Source organism: Bos taurus, chromosome 6 (genome assembly GCF_002263795.3).
Source record: "Bos taurus isolate L1 Dominette 01449 registration number 42190680 breed Hereford chromosome 6, ARS-UCD2.0, whole genome shotgun sequence".
Lineage (NCBI taxonomy): Eukaryota > Metazoa > Chordata > Mammalia > Artiodactyla > Bovidae > Bos > Bos taurus.
The window spans coordinates 35,826,811-35,844,784 of NC_037333.1; the positions used below are offsets into that span (position 1 = coordinate 35,826,811).

Sequence of the window (17,974 nt, forward strand, 5' to 3'; positions counted from 1 at the left end):
TGATTGCACCCATGTTAACCTATACCTTCTTCCTGAACAGCATGTACTTTTATTATTCAGCACAAGCTATTAATTCAGATCTTGGGAACTTGCCAGTTGTCCAAACAATACCTATGTGTCACCACAGAGCTTATTGAAAATCCCATGTGTCCTTTTGAGAAGGCTGATCAATCATTCAGGAAATGTAAAAGTATAAGCATGAGTCAGCTGTGCTGGCATTGTGCTATTACAAAGTCATTGCTCTCAATTTTTTCCCTTTATTTCTAGTGTGCCACCTGGGCTTGAAGGTGTGAAAGAACAAGATCTCTGCAACAAGATAATGGCTAAAATACTAGAAAATTATAATACCCTGTTTGAAGTAGAGTATATGGAAAATGATAACCAGAGGTGTGAAAACCTGGCAAGGCTTATCATAGTAAAAGTAAGTCAACTTTGATATTTAATTTTTAGTATAGCTAATTTTGAATGGTAATCATTCTGTCATAAAAAATTCCTTATGAATATACCTTCAGATGATTATTCCTATGTTTGTTGAGTCCTTTTTATGAAATCTGTTCTTTGTGTTGTTTGTTAAACTGATATATATTCTTCCAAGACTGAAGAATAATTGTGGTTTGATGTTTCCCAGTAAAATCATCTCAAAAGCACTTCCGTGAGCCCAGTGCTGTGGTCAGTTGTGTGCACCACATTTGTATGGAAGTCTGGTGTTTCAGCAGGGAGACGTGCTTAAGTCTGTGTCCACCAGTGCTAGCTTACTGAGTAAGCAGCAGATTCCTGAAGAGAGTATTATTCTGTCTTTTTGTCTCTCTTGTGCCTGGCACACTTCCAAGTTCAACTTCAGATTGAAAGTCCCATATATATGGTCCTTGGTAACTATCACCAGTACCAAGAGTAGTTTTGAAACTGATAAAGGAATCTTGACAATAATCTCTAAATCTTTCTATATGTTGGCAGATAATTTATAACATATCTTTTTCACATTAGGTAAATGCGTGTAAGTCTCTACAGATTTACTGTTGAGAGTCAGAGGATAATCATCCAAGCCAAGTGCTTTAGGTAGGGACTAGAGGGAGGGCATATTATTTCTTTCTCATTCATATTGAGGTAAATCCTTATGGAACTGATAGGGGAGGTTCCCCAGGAGGTATCCTGAGACTTAGCACATTACAGACCACACTATACTCTTGTTGATTCATATGGCCTTCAGTAGTAAAACTGGAGGCACTTGGTTTGGGCACTGAAGGGGTATTTTCATCTCTTCTTCCAGTTGAGGCATGACTTTGAAGAAGAAATGAAAAAAACAAGGGGTATCATGTGGCACTGAACCAAAACAGCTAAAAGAAGGCCAAAGTGAGCTTTTCCTAATGAGGGCTTATGTGTGAATACAACAGACTCCCTGTAAGAAATGGAGTATATATGAGAGGAATGCATTTGATGGGAATCTTGCCAACCTGATAAAGAGAACTTTTTTTTTTTTGCCTTTTATTTTTTATTTATTTTTTTACTTTACAATATTGTATTGGTTTTGCCATACGTCAACATAAATCCACCATGGGTGTACACGTGTTCCCAATCTTGAACCCCCCTCGCACCTCCCTCCCCATACCATCCCTCTGGGTCATCCCAGTGCACCAGCCCCAAGCTTTAAACTGAATTTTGTGGGAAGGGAAGAACAGTGCCCAGATACAAGGAGCTGCTTTGGAGAATATCAAGTGTAGCCTAACATAAAAGTAACATGGTAGCTGAGAAAATATAAGGATTCACAAGAGAATATTTAAAAAAAATAAAAACTTGTATCACTTTTGCTATGAAAAATAATTTTAAATAGAAAAAATATACCTTAAATATATTTCTCTAATTCCAATCATGCTTTCTAGAGAGTCTCTTTTTAAATTATTAAAAAATGATTGACTTTGTTTCGGCTGTATCTCTGATAAACACTTTTTAATACAACCTATGTTTTAACTATGGCTGATAAGATAATATAGTAAACCTAAAATAGAATGAAAATAAATTAGTATGATTCCATTGGCAAGACAAACTTGCTGGGATACCAATAATCACTAGAATATGCCAACGGGAGCTTAAATGTTGTGTAAATAAAATAACTCCTGTTGAGATCTTTGGAAGAGTGCCCTGTTTGGAAATATTTGAGCTGCTCGGTTTAAATATGAGCATACAAGAAAGATAAACTAGTAATACTGAATGAACCAAATACGGGTATCTCAGGTGGATGAATATGACTGCTACTCTCCTAATGCAGGTTTCACATCTGGCCTAGAAGCAGATAAGTGTCATCACTGGAAACTCCATGTCTATATGTTGAACCATCATTCTGTTAAAACAGAATATTTAATGTGTTTTTTTTTTTTTTTTTTTTTGCTGATCTTGCTAATAGTCTTATCTCTCATATGGTAAATAAAGCAACAAGGGAGTGTGGTTTTCTGGACTTAATTATAACCAATAAAGATGTAGTGGAAGTTATGGAAACTAGTTTAATGGGATGGACCAGGGCCATTTTAAGATCCATAACAATAAAGAATACATTAGCTATGGTTAGATATGTATACCTGGACATTGTTTAGAAAGCAGATTTTTTCTAAAATTCCTAAGATCATAGAAACATTTGAAATAAGCCAAAAAGAAGCTGGATTGAAAAGGGATTGGGAGGTTCAGAGTGGTATCATTAACATACTGGAAAATGGAAGAGCAACAAAGAAAAACAAGGTTTCATTCTCATGAGCTCAGCTTTTAGAAGGATGTAGCCAAAAAGAGAAATGGGCACAGAACAAGTGATAAATACACTGAAGTGAATGAGACGTGGAACATCTGAGCTGAGAATAAACTGAGGCTCATGAAAAGTACTGAGACAGAGAAAAGGGTATTTAAGGAGGAAAAGTCCTAAACATACCCACTGACACACCTCTGTGTGCCCCAGGGTAGGACACAAAGTGTTAGATGATGTTCTCATGTCCCTTGTGGGCTAAATGAGAATGGGGGCCCAGAGAAATATAAATTTGGATTCATTTGGACCTAGGTGAAGAACTTTTTCTGAATGTTGGAATGTAGATTGCTATTTTGTTCAGGGGTGGTCTCTATAATTGTTTGTGTAATTCTCAGTATTTTAATAATTGGATTGAACAAGCTCATACTTAGCCCTTTTGAGAGTGAAATAAAGCTGGAAGAATAGGTCAGACACTGGATGGCTGGATATGTAGACCAAGTGTGTGTGTGTGTACAGCCCTTCCCCTATCCTTCCTTGCTTAACAAGAAGAAAAATCACCTGCTTTATTTGAGCCTGCGGCAATGGGCTGAGGTCACACAGGCCCCTCCCTCAGCCCCAAATGTTGGTTAAATCATAAATGGTTCATAATACTATCCTCTTTAGTCAGTGATTGACTAAATTGTGTCGACTGTGACACAATTCAGGGCAAAGAGATGAAAGGGAAAGTGTGCTGGGGGCAGATGGCTTCTAGGAAGTATTTTCATCCCTGATTACAGAAAAGAGAGTGATTTGAGAGATCTGAGTTGTGGTTGCCTCTGGGTGGAGTTATCCTGCTTTCAGATCTTCTCATGGGAAGGCAGAATGCAGGTGCCGCTGCCACCTCCTTTTGCCCCTGATGAATGTGCTGCTGATTCACTGAGGTTGGCAGCTAAAAGAGAAAAAAGCCTCAGTTCCTCATCATTGCTCATCTGCCAAGCCAACCCTCAGTACACATACCTCTGAACTTTCAGTTACACGAGGGAAGTAAATGCCCATATAAGATGAACTACTTTTAGTTTAGCTGTCTGTCTCTTGCAAGAAAAACATCATTTCTCATGGAATCAGTACAGTTGGACAGTCCTATGCTTAGTTTCATAGCCAAAAGGAGACCAACATTTGTTATTAATAGTTCAATTAAAAACCATACATGGATTTTACCTAACGTCTAACACAGTATGAAATGTCAGTATGACATGATTGCCAAAAGTTAAAAAACAAAAACCCACAGACTGATTTACTGTGGTACCAATAGTACTTAGAATAAAGAATGTAGGTCTCCTTGAGCTTGGTATAGATCAGGCAGTATCTGTAGTATTAATTTTATTTTGAATACTACATTCACACTGTCCTGACAATCACCACTGGCCATCATTTATCCTCACTAAATATGTATTTGCCATGGTGACTATCGTTTGCTTTACTTATCCGTCCTCATGACTTCGAAATCATAAATAGCCCCAACCTATCAGAAGAACAATAGAGCCATATTTCTCACTACCCATAAAACACCATATGGTGCCTGAAATTTCTCACACCCACAACATCACCTCTAGAACTTTGTCTACATTCTGCCCTCTCCAGCCTTAGTTTCTCAGCCTGTAGCCTGCCGAGCTAGAAACCTCAGTTTGCCCTTACTTTCCTTTCCTTTACCATTCCCACAGGGACTAACATTCTGCCTTAGATGTTTCCTTTGAAATGGGTGACTTGTGTCCACCCCCTACCACTGTTTTAGATTAGGCCTTTTTCTTTCTTTTTTTTGTTTTTTGTTAGTCGCTCAGTTCTGTCCAATTCTTTGCGATCCATGGACTGTAGCCTGCCAGACTCCTCTGTTCGTGGGATTTTCCAGGCAAGAATACTGGAGTGGGTTGACATTTCCTCCTCCAGGAGATCCTCCTGGCCCAAGGATCGAACCCAGGTCTCCTGCATTGCAGGCAGGCTCTTTACTGTCTGAGCCACCAAGGAAGCCCCTTTTTACTGCCACAGAATTTCAGACTGTTCTGCCACTTCTAGACTCAGCCTCTCCCCATCTCCTTTCTACCAGTGATAGAATGATGTTCCCTCAAAATAAATCTTACTATATCATAGTCTTAACTTAAGTAAATAAACCCTTTGCCATTATTGTTTTGCCCTCCCCCGCTTTTGCTGACAATAGACCATCAAGATTTCTTTACATGGAATTTAGACCCTTTATACTTTGTCCCCAAGCCAAACTTTCCCTATTGAATGCTTGAGTGAATTTTGAATTTTACTTGTTGTCTTCCTGTTTCTCTGATCTCTCTTCCATCTCCTTTGAGAATTCTTCCTTCTCTTAGTCTGAATTAAACATTATTTCCTAAGTTCATTCTTAGGTCTTCAATCTAGAGCTCTCCCTGGCACACCATACATCTATGTCTACCTACCTAGTGCTCACCTGTGCCTGCATGCCCCATGGATTTTCTCATGATTTTCCTTGCCTTTGAAGGTCTGAATGCTCCATTTGATGGGCGTAATGAATGGCCTATCCATCCACATAATCACTCCAGGTTGATGTCCATCAGTCACTAAAAGTGTTTATTCTATTGCTTAAGTATCTCATGAGTCTCTCCCACCCTCACTGGCACTTCCTTATTGCCTCTCACGGAGCCAGGACAATTCTACACCTGGCCCATGAGCACATTCACCTGGTGACCCAGACTGAGTCACAAAACTCGTGGCAGGCCTCCAAAATCTGTATTTTAAAAGGCTTCCTTGACAATTTTCATACTCAGCCAGATTTGGGAACTGATTGATTCTCAGGAGTCTGCTGCAGTAGCCTTCTTGCTGGTTTTCCTGACTCTACTCTGCCCCTTGACACGGTCTTCACTCTTCTGCTGCCTAAGGCACTTCCTGTCATGAAATATGACCATACTGCTTCCCATATCAAAATTCCCAAATCAGGGTCTTTTCAAATGAGTCAACTCTCCGCATCAGGTGGCCAAAGTATTGGAGTTTCAGCTTCAATATCAGTCCTTCCAATGAACACCCAGGACTGATCTCCTTTAGGATGGACTGGTTGGGTCTCCTAGCAGTCCAAAGGACTCTTCAGAGTCTTCTCCAACAGCACAGTTCAAAAGCATCAATTCTTCGGCACTCAGCTTTCTTCACAGCCCAACTCTCACATCCATACACGACTACTGGAAAAACCATAGCCTTGACTAGACGGACCTTTGTTGACAAAGTAATGTCTCTGCTTTTTGATATGCTGTCTAGGTTGGTCATAACACATTCCAGGATATCTGGCTCTAGGTGAATGATTTTAGTGTTTAAGGTATATTTCCAGATATGCTTTTTAAAAATGAATTATTTCATAAACTGTAAAACTATTTTAAGTGGAAGTTTTGGGATGATTGGGTTATTAAGTGGCTCTGTGGAAAATGACAAGGAATTTCAAGAAGTTAGTGGGGAGAGGAAGCAAGGTGGGGAACAAAAGACCTTCTAGGTAGAAGCGTATGCTTTATGTTGAAGTTTCATGTAGTGGTGACTGGACATTTCAGGCTGGACCATAGGAAGTAGCAGGAGAAAGCTAGAGACTAGTGTTAAATTAGGATAGAGTTCAGCTAAGTAGTTAAAACTTGTAGGAGTCAGAGAATGATGAAAGATTTTAAGAACAGGGTGAATTTGATCTTAGCTATATTTAGATTTTTAGTTTATCCCTTTGACATGAGTAGGAAGTTGACGTGACTCAGTAAAGCATTTTTGTAACGGGCTGTCAGTGCAGTCGTCTAATACCTATTTTTGCTCAGCTGACTCTGGTCAAAGCTGATCATGGCTTCTGCAACACTTTCATCAGCCTCACTTCCAGACAGGCTTCCTCTACCAGGAAGTCAAAGCAAAGATAAGGACAAAGGTTTACCTGCATGCTTCCTCCTTCAACTCCCTTTTCCCTGTCATTCTCTGGAAGTGAACCTTGGGCCCTTCAGGGTTTTTCTAGATTTGTTTTTCTTTTAATGGTTTGGCCATGTCCACCAGATCTAGTTACTTCAGTCAAAGGAATTTTGAATAGACCTCTTAGGACTGTGATATTTGGGAAAATGTGTAGTCCACTGGAGGTCTGAGAGTTTGTATGTTGGCTATTGGCCTTGTGGTCCACATTTTGTTGAATTTGATAAGTAATATTCATGATTGGATACCTATAGTTACGGCCATTTCTTACTCACGGTGCAGCTTTCTTTTCTTCATTATTTTTATTGTAGTTTCTAAAGAAGAACCTGGATGGAAGTACCTTTTTTTTGGTATGCTTTATTAGTCGATAAATGCCAAAGCCTTTGACTGTGTGGACCACAACAAACTGGAAAATTCTTAAAGAGGTGGGAATACCAGACCACCTAACCTGCCTCTTGAGAAATCTGTATGCAGATCAGTAAGCAACAGTTAGAACTGGACATGGAACAACAGACTGGCCCCAAATAGGAAAAAGAGTATGTCAAGTCTGTATATTGTCACCCTGCTTATTTAACTTAAATGCAGAGTACATCATGAGAAACGCTGAGCTGGATGAAGCACAAGCTGGAGTCTAGATTGCTGGGAGAAATATCAATAACTTCAGATATTCAGATGACACCACCCTTATGGCAGAAAGTGAAGAAGAACAAAAGAGCCTCTTGATGAAAATGAAAGAGGAGAGTAAAAAAGTTCGCTTAAAACTCAACATTCAGAAAACTAAGACCATGTCATCTGCTCCCATCACTTCAGTCAAATAGATGGAGAAACAGTGGAAACAGTGACAGACTATCATTTTGGGTTACAAAAATCACTACAGATGGTGACTACAACCATGAAATTTAAAAAATGCTTGCTCCTTGGAAGAAAAGTTATGACCAACCTAGTTCAGTTCAGTTCACTCGCTCAGTCGTGTCCTACTCTTTGCGACCCCATGAACCACAGCACGCCAGGCCTCCGTGTCCATCACCAACTCCCAGAGTTTGCTCAGACTCATATCCATTGAGTCAGTGATGCCATCCTCATCCTCTGTCGTCCCCTTCTCCTCCTGCCCCCAATCCCTTCCAGCCTCAGGGTCTTTTCCAATGAGTCAGCTCTTTGCATGAGGTGGCCAAAGTACTGGAGTTTCAGCTTCAGCATCAGTCCTTCCAATGAACACCCAGGACTGATCTCCTTTAGGATGGACTGGTTGGATCTCCTTGCAGTCCAAGGGACTCTCAAGAGTCTTCTCCAACACCACAGTTCAAAAACATCAATTCTTCGGCGCTCAGCTTTTTTTTATATATATATATATTTTTTAAAATTTTATTTTATTTTTAAACTTTACAATATTGTATTAGTTTTTCCAAATATCAAAATGAATCCGCCACAGATATACCTGTGTTCCCCATCCTGAACCCTCCTCCCTCCTACCTACCCATACCCTCCCTCTGGGTCATCCCAGTGCACCAGCCCCAAGCATGCAGCTTTCTTTATAGTCCAACTGTCCCATCCATACGTGACCTCTGGAAAAACCGTAGCCTTGACTAGATGGACCTTTGTTGCCAAAGTAATGTCTCTGCTTCTTAATATGCTATCTAGGTTGGTTGGTCATAACTTTCCATCCAAGGAGTAAGTGTCTTTTGATTTCATGGCTGCAGTCACCATCTGCAGTGAATTTGGAGCCCAAAAAAATAAAGTCTGACACTGTTTTTACTGTTTTTCAATCTATTTGCCATGAAGTGATGGGACCAGATGCCATGATCTTCATTTTCTGAATGTTGAGCTTTAAGCCAACTTTTTCACTCTCCACTTTCACTTTCATCAAGAGGCTGTTCAGTTCCTCTTCACTTTCTGCCATAAGAGTGGTTATCATCTGCGTATCTGAGGTTATTGATATTTCTCCTGGCAATCTTGATTCCAGCCTGTGCTTCATCCAGCCCAGTGTTTCTCATGATGCACTCTGGGTATAAGTTAAATAAGCAGGGTGACAATATTCAGCCTTGACATACTCCTTTTCCTATTTGGAACCAGTCTGTTGTTCCATGTCCAGTTCTAACTGTTGCTTCCTGACCTGCATATAGGTTCCTCAAGAGGCAGGTCAGGTGGTCTGGTATTCCCATCTCTTTCAGAATTTTCCAGTTTATTGTGAACCACGCAGTCAAAGGCTTTGGATAGTAAATAAAGCAGAAATAGATGTTTTTCTGGAACTCTCTTGCTTTCTCATTGATCCAGCAGATGTTGGCAATTTCATCTCTGGGTCCTGTGCCTTTTCTAAAACCAGCTTGAACATCTGGAAGTTCACGGTTCACATATTGCTGAAGCCTGGCTTGGAGAATTTTGAGCATTACTTTACTAGCGTGTGAGATGAGTGCAATTGTGCAGTAGTTTGAGCATTCTTGGCATTATCTTTCTTTGGGATTGGAATGAAAACTGACCTTTTCCAGTCCTGTGTCCACTGCTGAGTTTTCCAAATTTGCTGGCATATTGAGTGCAGCACTTTCACAGCATCATCTTTCAGGATTTGGAATAGCTCAACTGGAATTCCATCACCTCCACTAGCTGTGTTCATAGTGATGCTTCCTAAGCCCCACTTGACTTCACATTCCAGGATGTCTGGCTCTAGGTGAGTGATCACACCATCGTGTTTATCTGGGTCTTGAAGATCTGTTTTGTAGAGTTCTTCTGTGTATTCATGCCACCTCTTCTTAATATCTTCTACTTCTGTTAGGTCCATACCATTTCTGTCCTTTATCGAGCCCATCTTTGCATGAAATGTTCCCTTGGTATCTCTAATTTTCTTGAAGAGGTCTCTCGTCTTTCCCATCCTGTTGTTTTCCTCTATTTCTTTGCATTGATTGCTGAGGAAGGCTTTCTTATCTCTCCTTCCTATTCTTTGGAACTCTGCATTCAAATGCTTATATCTTTCCTTTTCTCCTTTGCTTTTTGCTTCTCTTCTTTTCACAGCTTTTTGTAAGGCCTCCTCAGACAGCCATTTTGCTCTTTTGCATTTCTTTTCCATGGGGATGGTCTTGATCCCTGCCTCCTGTACAATGTCACTAAGCTCTGTCCATAGTTCATCAGGCACTCTGTCTATCAGATCTAGTCCCTTAAATCTATTTCTCACTTCCACTGTATAATCATAAGGGATTTGATTTAGGTCATTTATGAATCGTCTAGTGGTTTTCCCTACTTTCTTCAGTTTAAGTCTGAATTTGGGAGTAGGGAGTTTATGATCTGAGCCACAGTCAGCTCCTGGTCTTGTTTTTGCTAACTGTATAGAGCTTCTCCATCTTTGGCTGCAAAGAATATAATCAGTCTGATTTTGGTGTTGACCATCTGGTGATGTCCATGTGTAGAGTGTTCTCTTCTCTTGTGTTGTTGGAAGAGGATGTTTGCTATGACCAGTGCATTCTCTTGGTAAAACTGTATTAGCCTTTGCCATACTTCATTCCCTACTCCAAGGCCAAATTTGCCTGTTACTCCAGGTGTTTCTTGACTTCCTACTTTTGCATTCCAGTCCCCTATAACGAAAAGGACATCTTTTTAGGGTGTTAGTTCTAAAAGGTCCTGTAGGTCTTCATAGAACCATTCAACTTCAGCTTCTTCAGTGTTACTGGTTGGGGCATAGGCTTGGATTACTGTGATATTGAATGGTTTGCCTTGGAAAGCCATGCCTGTGGGGCCACCCAAGACAGGCGGGTCATGGGGGAGAGGTCTGACAGAATGTGGTCCATTGAAGAAGGGGATGGAAAACCACTTCAGTATCTTGCTTTGAGAACCCCATGAACAGTATGAAAAGGCAAAATGATAGGATTCAGAAAGAGGAACTCCCCAGGTCGGTAAGTGCCCAATATGCTACTGGAGATCAGTGGAGAAATAACTCCAGAAAGAATGAAGGGATGGAGCCAAAGCAAAAACAATACCCAGTTGTGGATATGACTGGTGATAGGAGCAAATTCTGATGCTGTAAAGAGCAATATGGCATAGGAACCTGGAATGTTAGGTCCATGTATCAAGGCAAATTGGAAGTGGTCAAACAGGAGATGGCAAGAGTGATCATCGACATTCTAGGAATCAGCGAACTAAAATGGACTGGAATGGGTGAATTTAACTCAGATGACCATTATATCAACTACTGTGGGAAGGAATCCCTTAGAAGAAATGGAGTAGCCATCATGGTCAACAAAAGAGTCCGAAATGCAGTACTTGGATGCAATCTGAAAAATGACAGAATCATCTGTTTGTTTCCAAGGCAAACCATGACCAACCTAAACAGCATATTAAAGAGCAGAGACATTACTTTGCCAACAAAGGTCCACCTAGTCAAAGGTATGGTTTTTCCAGTAGTCATGTATGGATGTGAGAGTTGGAGTGTCAAGAAAGCTGAGCACCGAAGAATTGATGCTTTTGAACTGTGGTGTTGGAGAAGACTCTTGAGAGTCCCTTGGACTGCAAGGAGATCCAACTAGTGCATCCTAAAGGAAATTAGTCCTGGGTGTTCACTGGAAGGACTGATGTTGAAGTTGAAACTCTAGTACTTTGGCCACCTGATGCAAAGAACTGCCTCATTGGAAAATACCCTGATGCTGGGAAAAATTGATGGCGGGAGGAGAAGGGGACCACAGAGGATGAGATGGTTGAATAGCATCACTAAGTCAATGGACATGAGTTTGAGTAGGCTCCAGGAGTTGGTGATGGACAAGGGAAGCCTGGCGTGCTGCAGTCTATGGCATTGCAAAGAGTTGGAGACAACAGAGCATTTGAACTGAACTTGAACTGAAAGGTCAAAGCTGTATTTCTGAAAAACTGGGTTAAGAGAATCACATCTTTCAAGTCGGCATCTAATAGCCATAGTTTATAAGGGCTTTCCTGGTTGGCTCTGTGGTAAAGAACCCACCAGCCAGTACAGAAGGCATGGGTTCAATCCCTGGTTTAATTTCTCTAGCTTCAGAAGAATTTTGGAGTTCTCTCATAAGATGATTTAAATCCCAACTTGAATGAAACTTTCTCTTTATCGTCTTCAAGAATTAACTTAATCATCTAGAAATTTATATACACAAATTCAGTGGCAAAAAATATGGTTGAAATAATAGACCATAAAATCTAAGCAGCATTCATTAAATAATCATCAGGTGCCTACCATGTCCAAAGCATTGTTCTAGGAATAGGGACTACATCAGTGAGTGAGAGACAAAAGTCTCTGCCCTGTGAATCTTATATTTTAATGAGAATTGCGTAAACAATGGGCAATACAAAAAATTAAGGGAATGTAGTTTGTCAGATGGTAATATGTCTGTAGGAAAAAAGCAGGGAAAGGTGGTAGTGCTGGTGAGGTAGGGGAGTGTCATTTGCTCCTTGAAACAGGATGGTCAAAATGTTTCATTGACGAGGGACGTTTGGGCAGAAACTTAAAGGAGGTGAAGGAGTAAACCATGAAGACCCTTGAGAGAACAGTACTGCCTGCAGGAAGAAGAGCAGTACAGTGTGTCTGTACTGTGTTCCGAGTAGAGTTGAGAAGGCTGTGGTTGGATTACAGTTAGCAAGGGGAAAGTGAAAAGAATTGAAATCACATAAGCAACAAGGGACCAGATCATGTATGCTTACAGGTCATTATTGGGACTTTGATCTTTATTCTAACAGTACTTTATTAGATAGTACAGAGCAGAAGAGTTCCCCGACAGGACTTATCTGTTCCAAGGATTACTCTAACTGCTCGCCCAAGAATAGACTCAATAGACTGTTGAGGACAGGCAGAAGCAGGGAGATCCATTGGGAGTTTATCACAATAGACACATTAACTAACTATGGTAGCTTAGACCTGGGTTGTAGCAGTGAAGCTGGGGAGAGGAGCTGAAAGGTAAGTTAGGATATAAAAGAGCAATACCATAGGAGGCCCTGGAGACTCCAATTAGGCTGAAGAATGTTTAAGATGGGAGTAGATAAGCAAGCAAGCTGGAAGAGTAGGGGATTGTGAACAGAGTGGGATGTTTGCATTAGTCATTTTGGAGGTGGAGTGATCTGGAGCGATAATAAGGTTTAAGTTGTGTTTATGAGAATGAGTAACTGACATGGAGGAAAGAGACCATTGGGAAGAGACGGTAGGGATGATTAAGCTGATAGTTTTTCATTGTATTTACCTCAGAGGGTGGCCGATACTGAAGTGGACAGGAAAGCTGTGACTTTGGTCTAGGTAGGATAGCCATATTATTTGTATATTTTGTGCATATATAAGTATATATATTTAACAGGGTTAATGTAGAGCCTCTTATATATATATTCATAAAATAATGTGATTAAAGTGTTACTAAATATCTCTCTAGAAGTAGTCAGATGAATCTCACTATATTCCAAATAAATATCTTGTGAAACTGTCTTTACTAGACAGTGTGGCTATTACTCAGTATATCTTTGGGAATTTATTTTAAAATTGTCTTCAAATATATGTCATTCATGTGTCATGTTTTTCTATGTATTATTAGACTGAGAAATCTTTGTACTTTAATGTTCATCTGCTTATAGATAATAGTCAGTAGTCCTTTCGAGCCACAGCAGATCACTAAGTTTGGGAGTGGTAATTAAATAACTACTTTTGGTTTTAAAACTGAAATCTGGCTATAAAATATTATGCTCATTTTCCCTTGTGATTCATATGCAAACTCTCATAGCAGTTATTTAAAATGTCATGAGCAAAAGGAAAATCTTAGAACAGACTTCAAGATGATTAGTTCAAGGGACTTGCTCACTTATCAATATATGTTTTGGCAGTTTGATTGCCAAGTTTATTCCTAAAGAGTCATTTCTCATATAAACTCTTATATTTCTCAAATAAACATCACATAAACTTCCTAGAATATTTCCCATGTCTTTTCCATGCTCAAAAACATTGCATGTCTCCATTTTTCATTTAGAGCTATAATCTAAAATTAGCTTCAATACATGTTTGTTCACTTTTTTAAAAAATTTAATGCCTACCCTGTGTAAAGATCAGGACTATGTGCTGGGCCTCTTCAGAAAATAATAAGATATATCTCTGTCCCTAAGGGAATTTACAGTCTACAAAACACAAATAAAATCAGTGCAGGAACAGAGGGATGAAAAGAAGAAGGGGGACTTCATGGCAGACACTGTGCTAAGTTCTTCTGTACATATGATCTCATTTACTTCTTAAAGTAATCCTGAAAAGTAAGTGATCTTAATCTGGTTTTGCAGATGAGGAAATCTAAAGAGTAAATTATTCAAGCTGAGTAGCAGTAAATGACAACTGGATTTTGAATTCAAAGTGCTGATCATAAGCAAAGTATAGAAATAATCAAAATTACAGTTCTTAATTGGAATATCAATACCATGAACATTTATACATTATTCATTCTATACCTATTACAGCAATTTTTTGTCAGGGGAGGACTTGAATTCTGTTCTTCTGACTCCAGTTCTACATGTTTTTACTACTCCTAGCCTTCTCTATAGCCCTTCAAGAATACTCCAAATGGGTGACAGTCAAGTCATAATAGGAAAAAAAAAAGTTTTGGTTTTTATATTGTTATTGGATATTTTGTGTTTAGCTGTGTTGTCTCTTTGTGTAAGTGGATTTACATAGTGAAGATGACCTACCAAAATCTGTAGGTTATCACTGTGAGCAGCAGGAAACTCAGAGGGAGCACTAAATTCATTTGCTCATTTCATCAAATCAAACCTTTCTTTGGATCATGAGCTATGCCTTCCAAGGCATAGATTGTTTCCAAGTTTGAAGGTTAAAAAATATTCAATGATGGTTAATAAAAGCAGAGATAATAGAGCATGACAGAATGTTGTTTGCTTGCATGACTCAAATGGGCACTTTCCAGAAGTGGAAACTGATTAGATTATCAATACGCATAAAGCATTAAGTAATAAAAGCAGTTTTGAAAGTTATTATTTAGCTTGGCATACTATTATGGCTACAGTTTTTAGACCACAGTCACATATTTACAATTCAGATTACTATGGATTTCTTCTCCGCAGACGTTTTGTTTTATGGAACTCTTACAGAGAAACATTAGAAGGTCATGTCTACTCAGGAATCATTGGAATAGATTAGATATATATGTGCCAGGTGTTAAATTCCTTCTTTCCTATTCTGAGGAATGTTTAACAGAAGATAGACTAAGTTGCTTTTGGTTATGAAAACATTATTATACTGGGTAATCTTTAAGCTACTTACAGTGAGACAGCAATACTTTGGCACTGACACCTTAGAAGTTGCCTACTTTAAATCACTATATTGTGTGTATTTGGCAAATAGAGGCACTCAATAAATAGCAAGAGAGTATTTGAAGATTTTCAGAGATTACTTGTATTTGCTTTAGAACTGAATTTCTCATTTTCTTCAGTTGGCCTCCTAGGGATAGAAGCTATTCTTCTGTGGACCAGAAGTGCTTAGAAAGTAATATCCCTCTAGGAGCAACCCTTAACCAATGACAGAATTATGGGGGTATAAATTCCCAACTATTTACTCCTTGGTTGGAATAATTCTGGGATATGTATTTTATAGAGTGTTCTAGAGCTTCTCCGCAGGTTGCAGCTACAGAACCACTAAAAAAGCTCTAGTAGCTTAATAATTGTACCCCTTGTTAACTCTATTTTCCCTCAGTTATTGTCCCATTCTCCTGCTGGACTACTCACATCAACCACCTGCTCTCAATACTTCTTGCAAAGTCTACTTTTGCTTGGGGGAGTGGAGGTCCAACTAAGACATCTCAAACTCTCCTTCTCCTAGGAAACCCTCTTTCATGCTCCAGGTACATTTAATCCCCATCTCCTCTGTTGTCTTAGGGCACTCTCTCTCTCCCTCTGTGAGAACACATCTTACATTCTGCCTTGAACCGTTAGTTTTTTCTCTTATATTGCATTGTAGCTTAAGAAAATAGCTCATATTTTTCTGTACCTTGGGTTTTCTCTAAAAGTTGTGGAGTAACTCATATGTTCCTGTGTCTTCCAGAGCACTTATTCTAATCCCTTATATTTAATCAGCAATGTCCATTGAACTGTACCATCTATGTATAAATAAAAGCTGACTCAAATTTATTTCAGGAAAGTCACAGATAGACAACATAATCTGGAAAACAGTACATGGAAAAAATGAGAAATTCATCAGAGATAGAAGTTATAAAATAAAAGAACCACATTGAAATTCTGGAGCTGAAGGATACAAGAAATGAAATTTTTAAAAAATGCAATAGAGAGAAACTGCAGACTCAGTCAAGTGGAAGAAAGAATCATCTAACTCATACATAAGTTATTTGAAATGATCCAATCAAAAGAGAGAAAATAAAGAAAACCTATAGAATTTTATGACATCAACTGAACCATATTTGCATTATGGGAGTCCTAGGAGAAGAGAGAGAAAGGGGCAGAAAGCATATTTAAAAAAAAAAAATAATGACTGAAAACTCCCCGAATCTAATGAGGGAAATGGACATCCAGATTTATGAATGGTCTTAAATACGAGCAAACCAAAGAACACTACACCAAGACACATAATCAAATTGTCAACAGTCAAAGACAAAGACAAAATTTTGAAAGTAGGAAGAGGAAAATAACTTACCATATATAAGCCCCACACTCCCACCTCTCAGTAAGACTGAGTGTATTTCTCAACAGAAACCTTGTAGGCCAGGAGAGAGTGGAATGGCATATTTCAAAATGCCAAAGGAAAAAAAAAAGTAAAAGAAAAAGAAATCTATGAATTAACATTTTACCTGAGAAAATTATTTTTTTAAGAATAAAAGAGAAAAATAAACTGAAAGGCAAACAAAACACAAAGTAGGCAAGAAAACAAAAATGAAGGGAGTTTGTCACCACTACCCCTGCTTTGCAAAAAAAAAAAAAATGCTTAAGGGAGTTCTTCAAATCAAAATAAAAAATATGGTAAACTGCAAGGCAGAACTGTATGAATGCATAGATCTTACTAGTAAAGGAAAAATAGACACAAACACAGAATAATGTTACACTTGTAATGGTAATATGTAAATTACTTTTCAGCCTACTATATAAGATAAATTGTTAATGAATACACAATTTTTAAAAAAGCAAATTCTGACTACAGAAACACACAGTGTTTGAGTTGGTAAAAAAAAAAAAGTGTGATGGAAGTTGTTATCAACTTCAGTGATTATAGCTACAAAATATTTTATGCTCAAGGTAACCACAAAGAAAAAAACTTATAATCAATATACAAAAGATAAAGAGAAGAGATCCAAAGCAATTCACTTCCAAAAATTATCAAATAAAAAGAGCAAGAGAGGAAGATGGGAACAAAAAATGCAAAACAAACAAAACAATGAAAAATCATTGTTAAGTCTTCACCTATCAATACTTTAAATGTAAATGCATTGCACTCTCCAATTAAAAAGGCATAGTATGGCAAATAGGTTAAAAAACAAAATCCAGCTATATGCTGTCTACAAAGGATTCACATTAGATATAAGGACACACAGAGGCAGAAAGTTGAAGGGGTAGGAAAATATAGTCCATGAAAATGGTGACAAGAAAATGATCCAAGAAAGCAAGTCTGGCTGTGCTTATATGAGGAAAAAAAAAGTAAACTTTAACTCAAAGACTATCTCTAAGACAAAGAACATTATATTATAATGATAAAATGGTCAATCCAATGGGAAGGTTTAACAGTTATATATGTACCCAACATCAGAGAACTTAAATATATCAAGCAAATATTTACACATATGAAGGGGAGAAGTGACAACGGCACAATAGTTTTCAGTAGTGGATAGAGCATCCAGACAGAAAATTAATAAACAGCTACCTGGAAGAACACTATATACCAAGTGAGCCTAAAAGGCATATTCAGGACTTTCAACCCAACAACAAGAGTACACATTCTTAACTGCACATACAACATTCCCCAGAATAGACCACATCTTAGGTCACAAAGCAGTCTTACCAATTCAAGATTGAAACCATCTCAAGTATCTTTTTTTTTTTTACCTCAGTTGAATGAAACTAGAAATCAGTAGCAGTAAGAAAATGGGAAAATTCACAAATTCATGGAAACATGGAAACTAAACAACTTATTCTTGAAGATCCATTGAGTCAAAAAGAAAATAGAAAAGGAGTTTAGAAGGCATCTCAAGAGAAACAAACATAAGCATACCAAGACTTATGGAATACTACAAAACCAATATTAAGAGAAAAGTTTATAGTGATAAATTCCTGCATTACAAAAGAAATAAGATTCTCAAGCAACCTAATTTTACAACTCAAGGAACAAGAAAA

The 17,974-nt window shown here is 38.5% G+C and overlaps 1 protein-coding gene across 11 annotated transcripts in view; it reads left to right on the forward strand.

Annotated features, from left to right (window-relative positions):
* FAM13A (family with sequence similarity 13 member A) overlaps positions 1 to 17,974 on the forward strand; it is a 337,193-nt gene that overhangs the window by 131,335 nt on the left and 187,884 nt on the right. For all 11 annotated transcript variants that reach the window (XM_059887328.1, XM_005207750.5, XM_059887325.1 and 8 more), the window contains one exon: positions 268 to 421. In XM_059887328.1, coding sequence (XP_059743311.1) covers positions 268 to 421 — 154 coding nt within the window. The remainder of the gene's footprint in view (positions 1 to 267; positions 422 to 17,974) is intronic.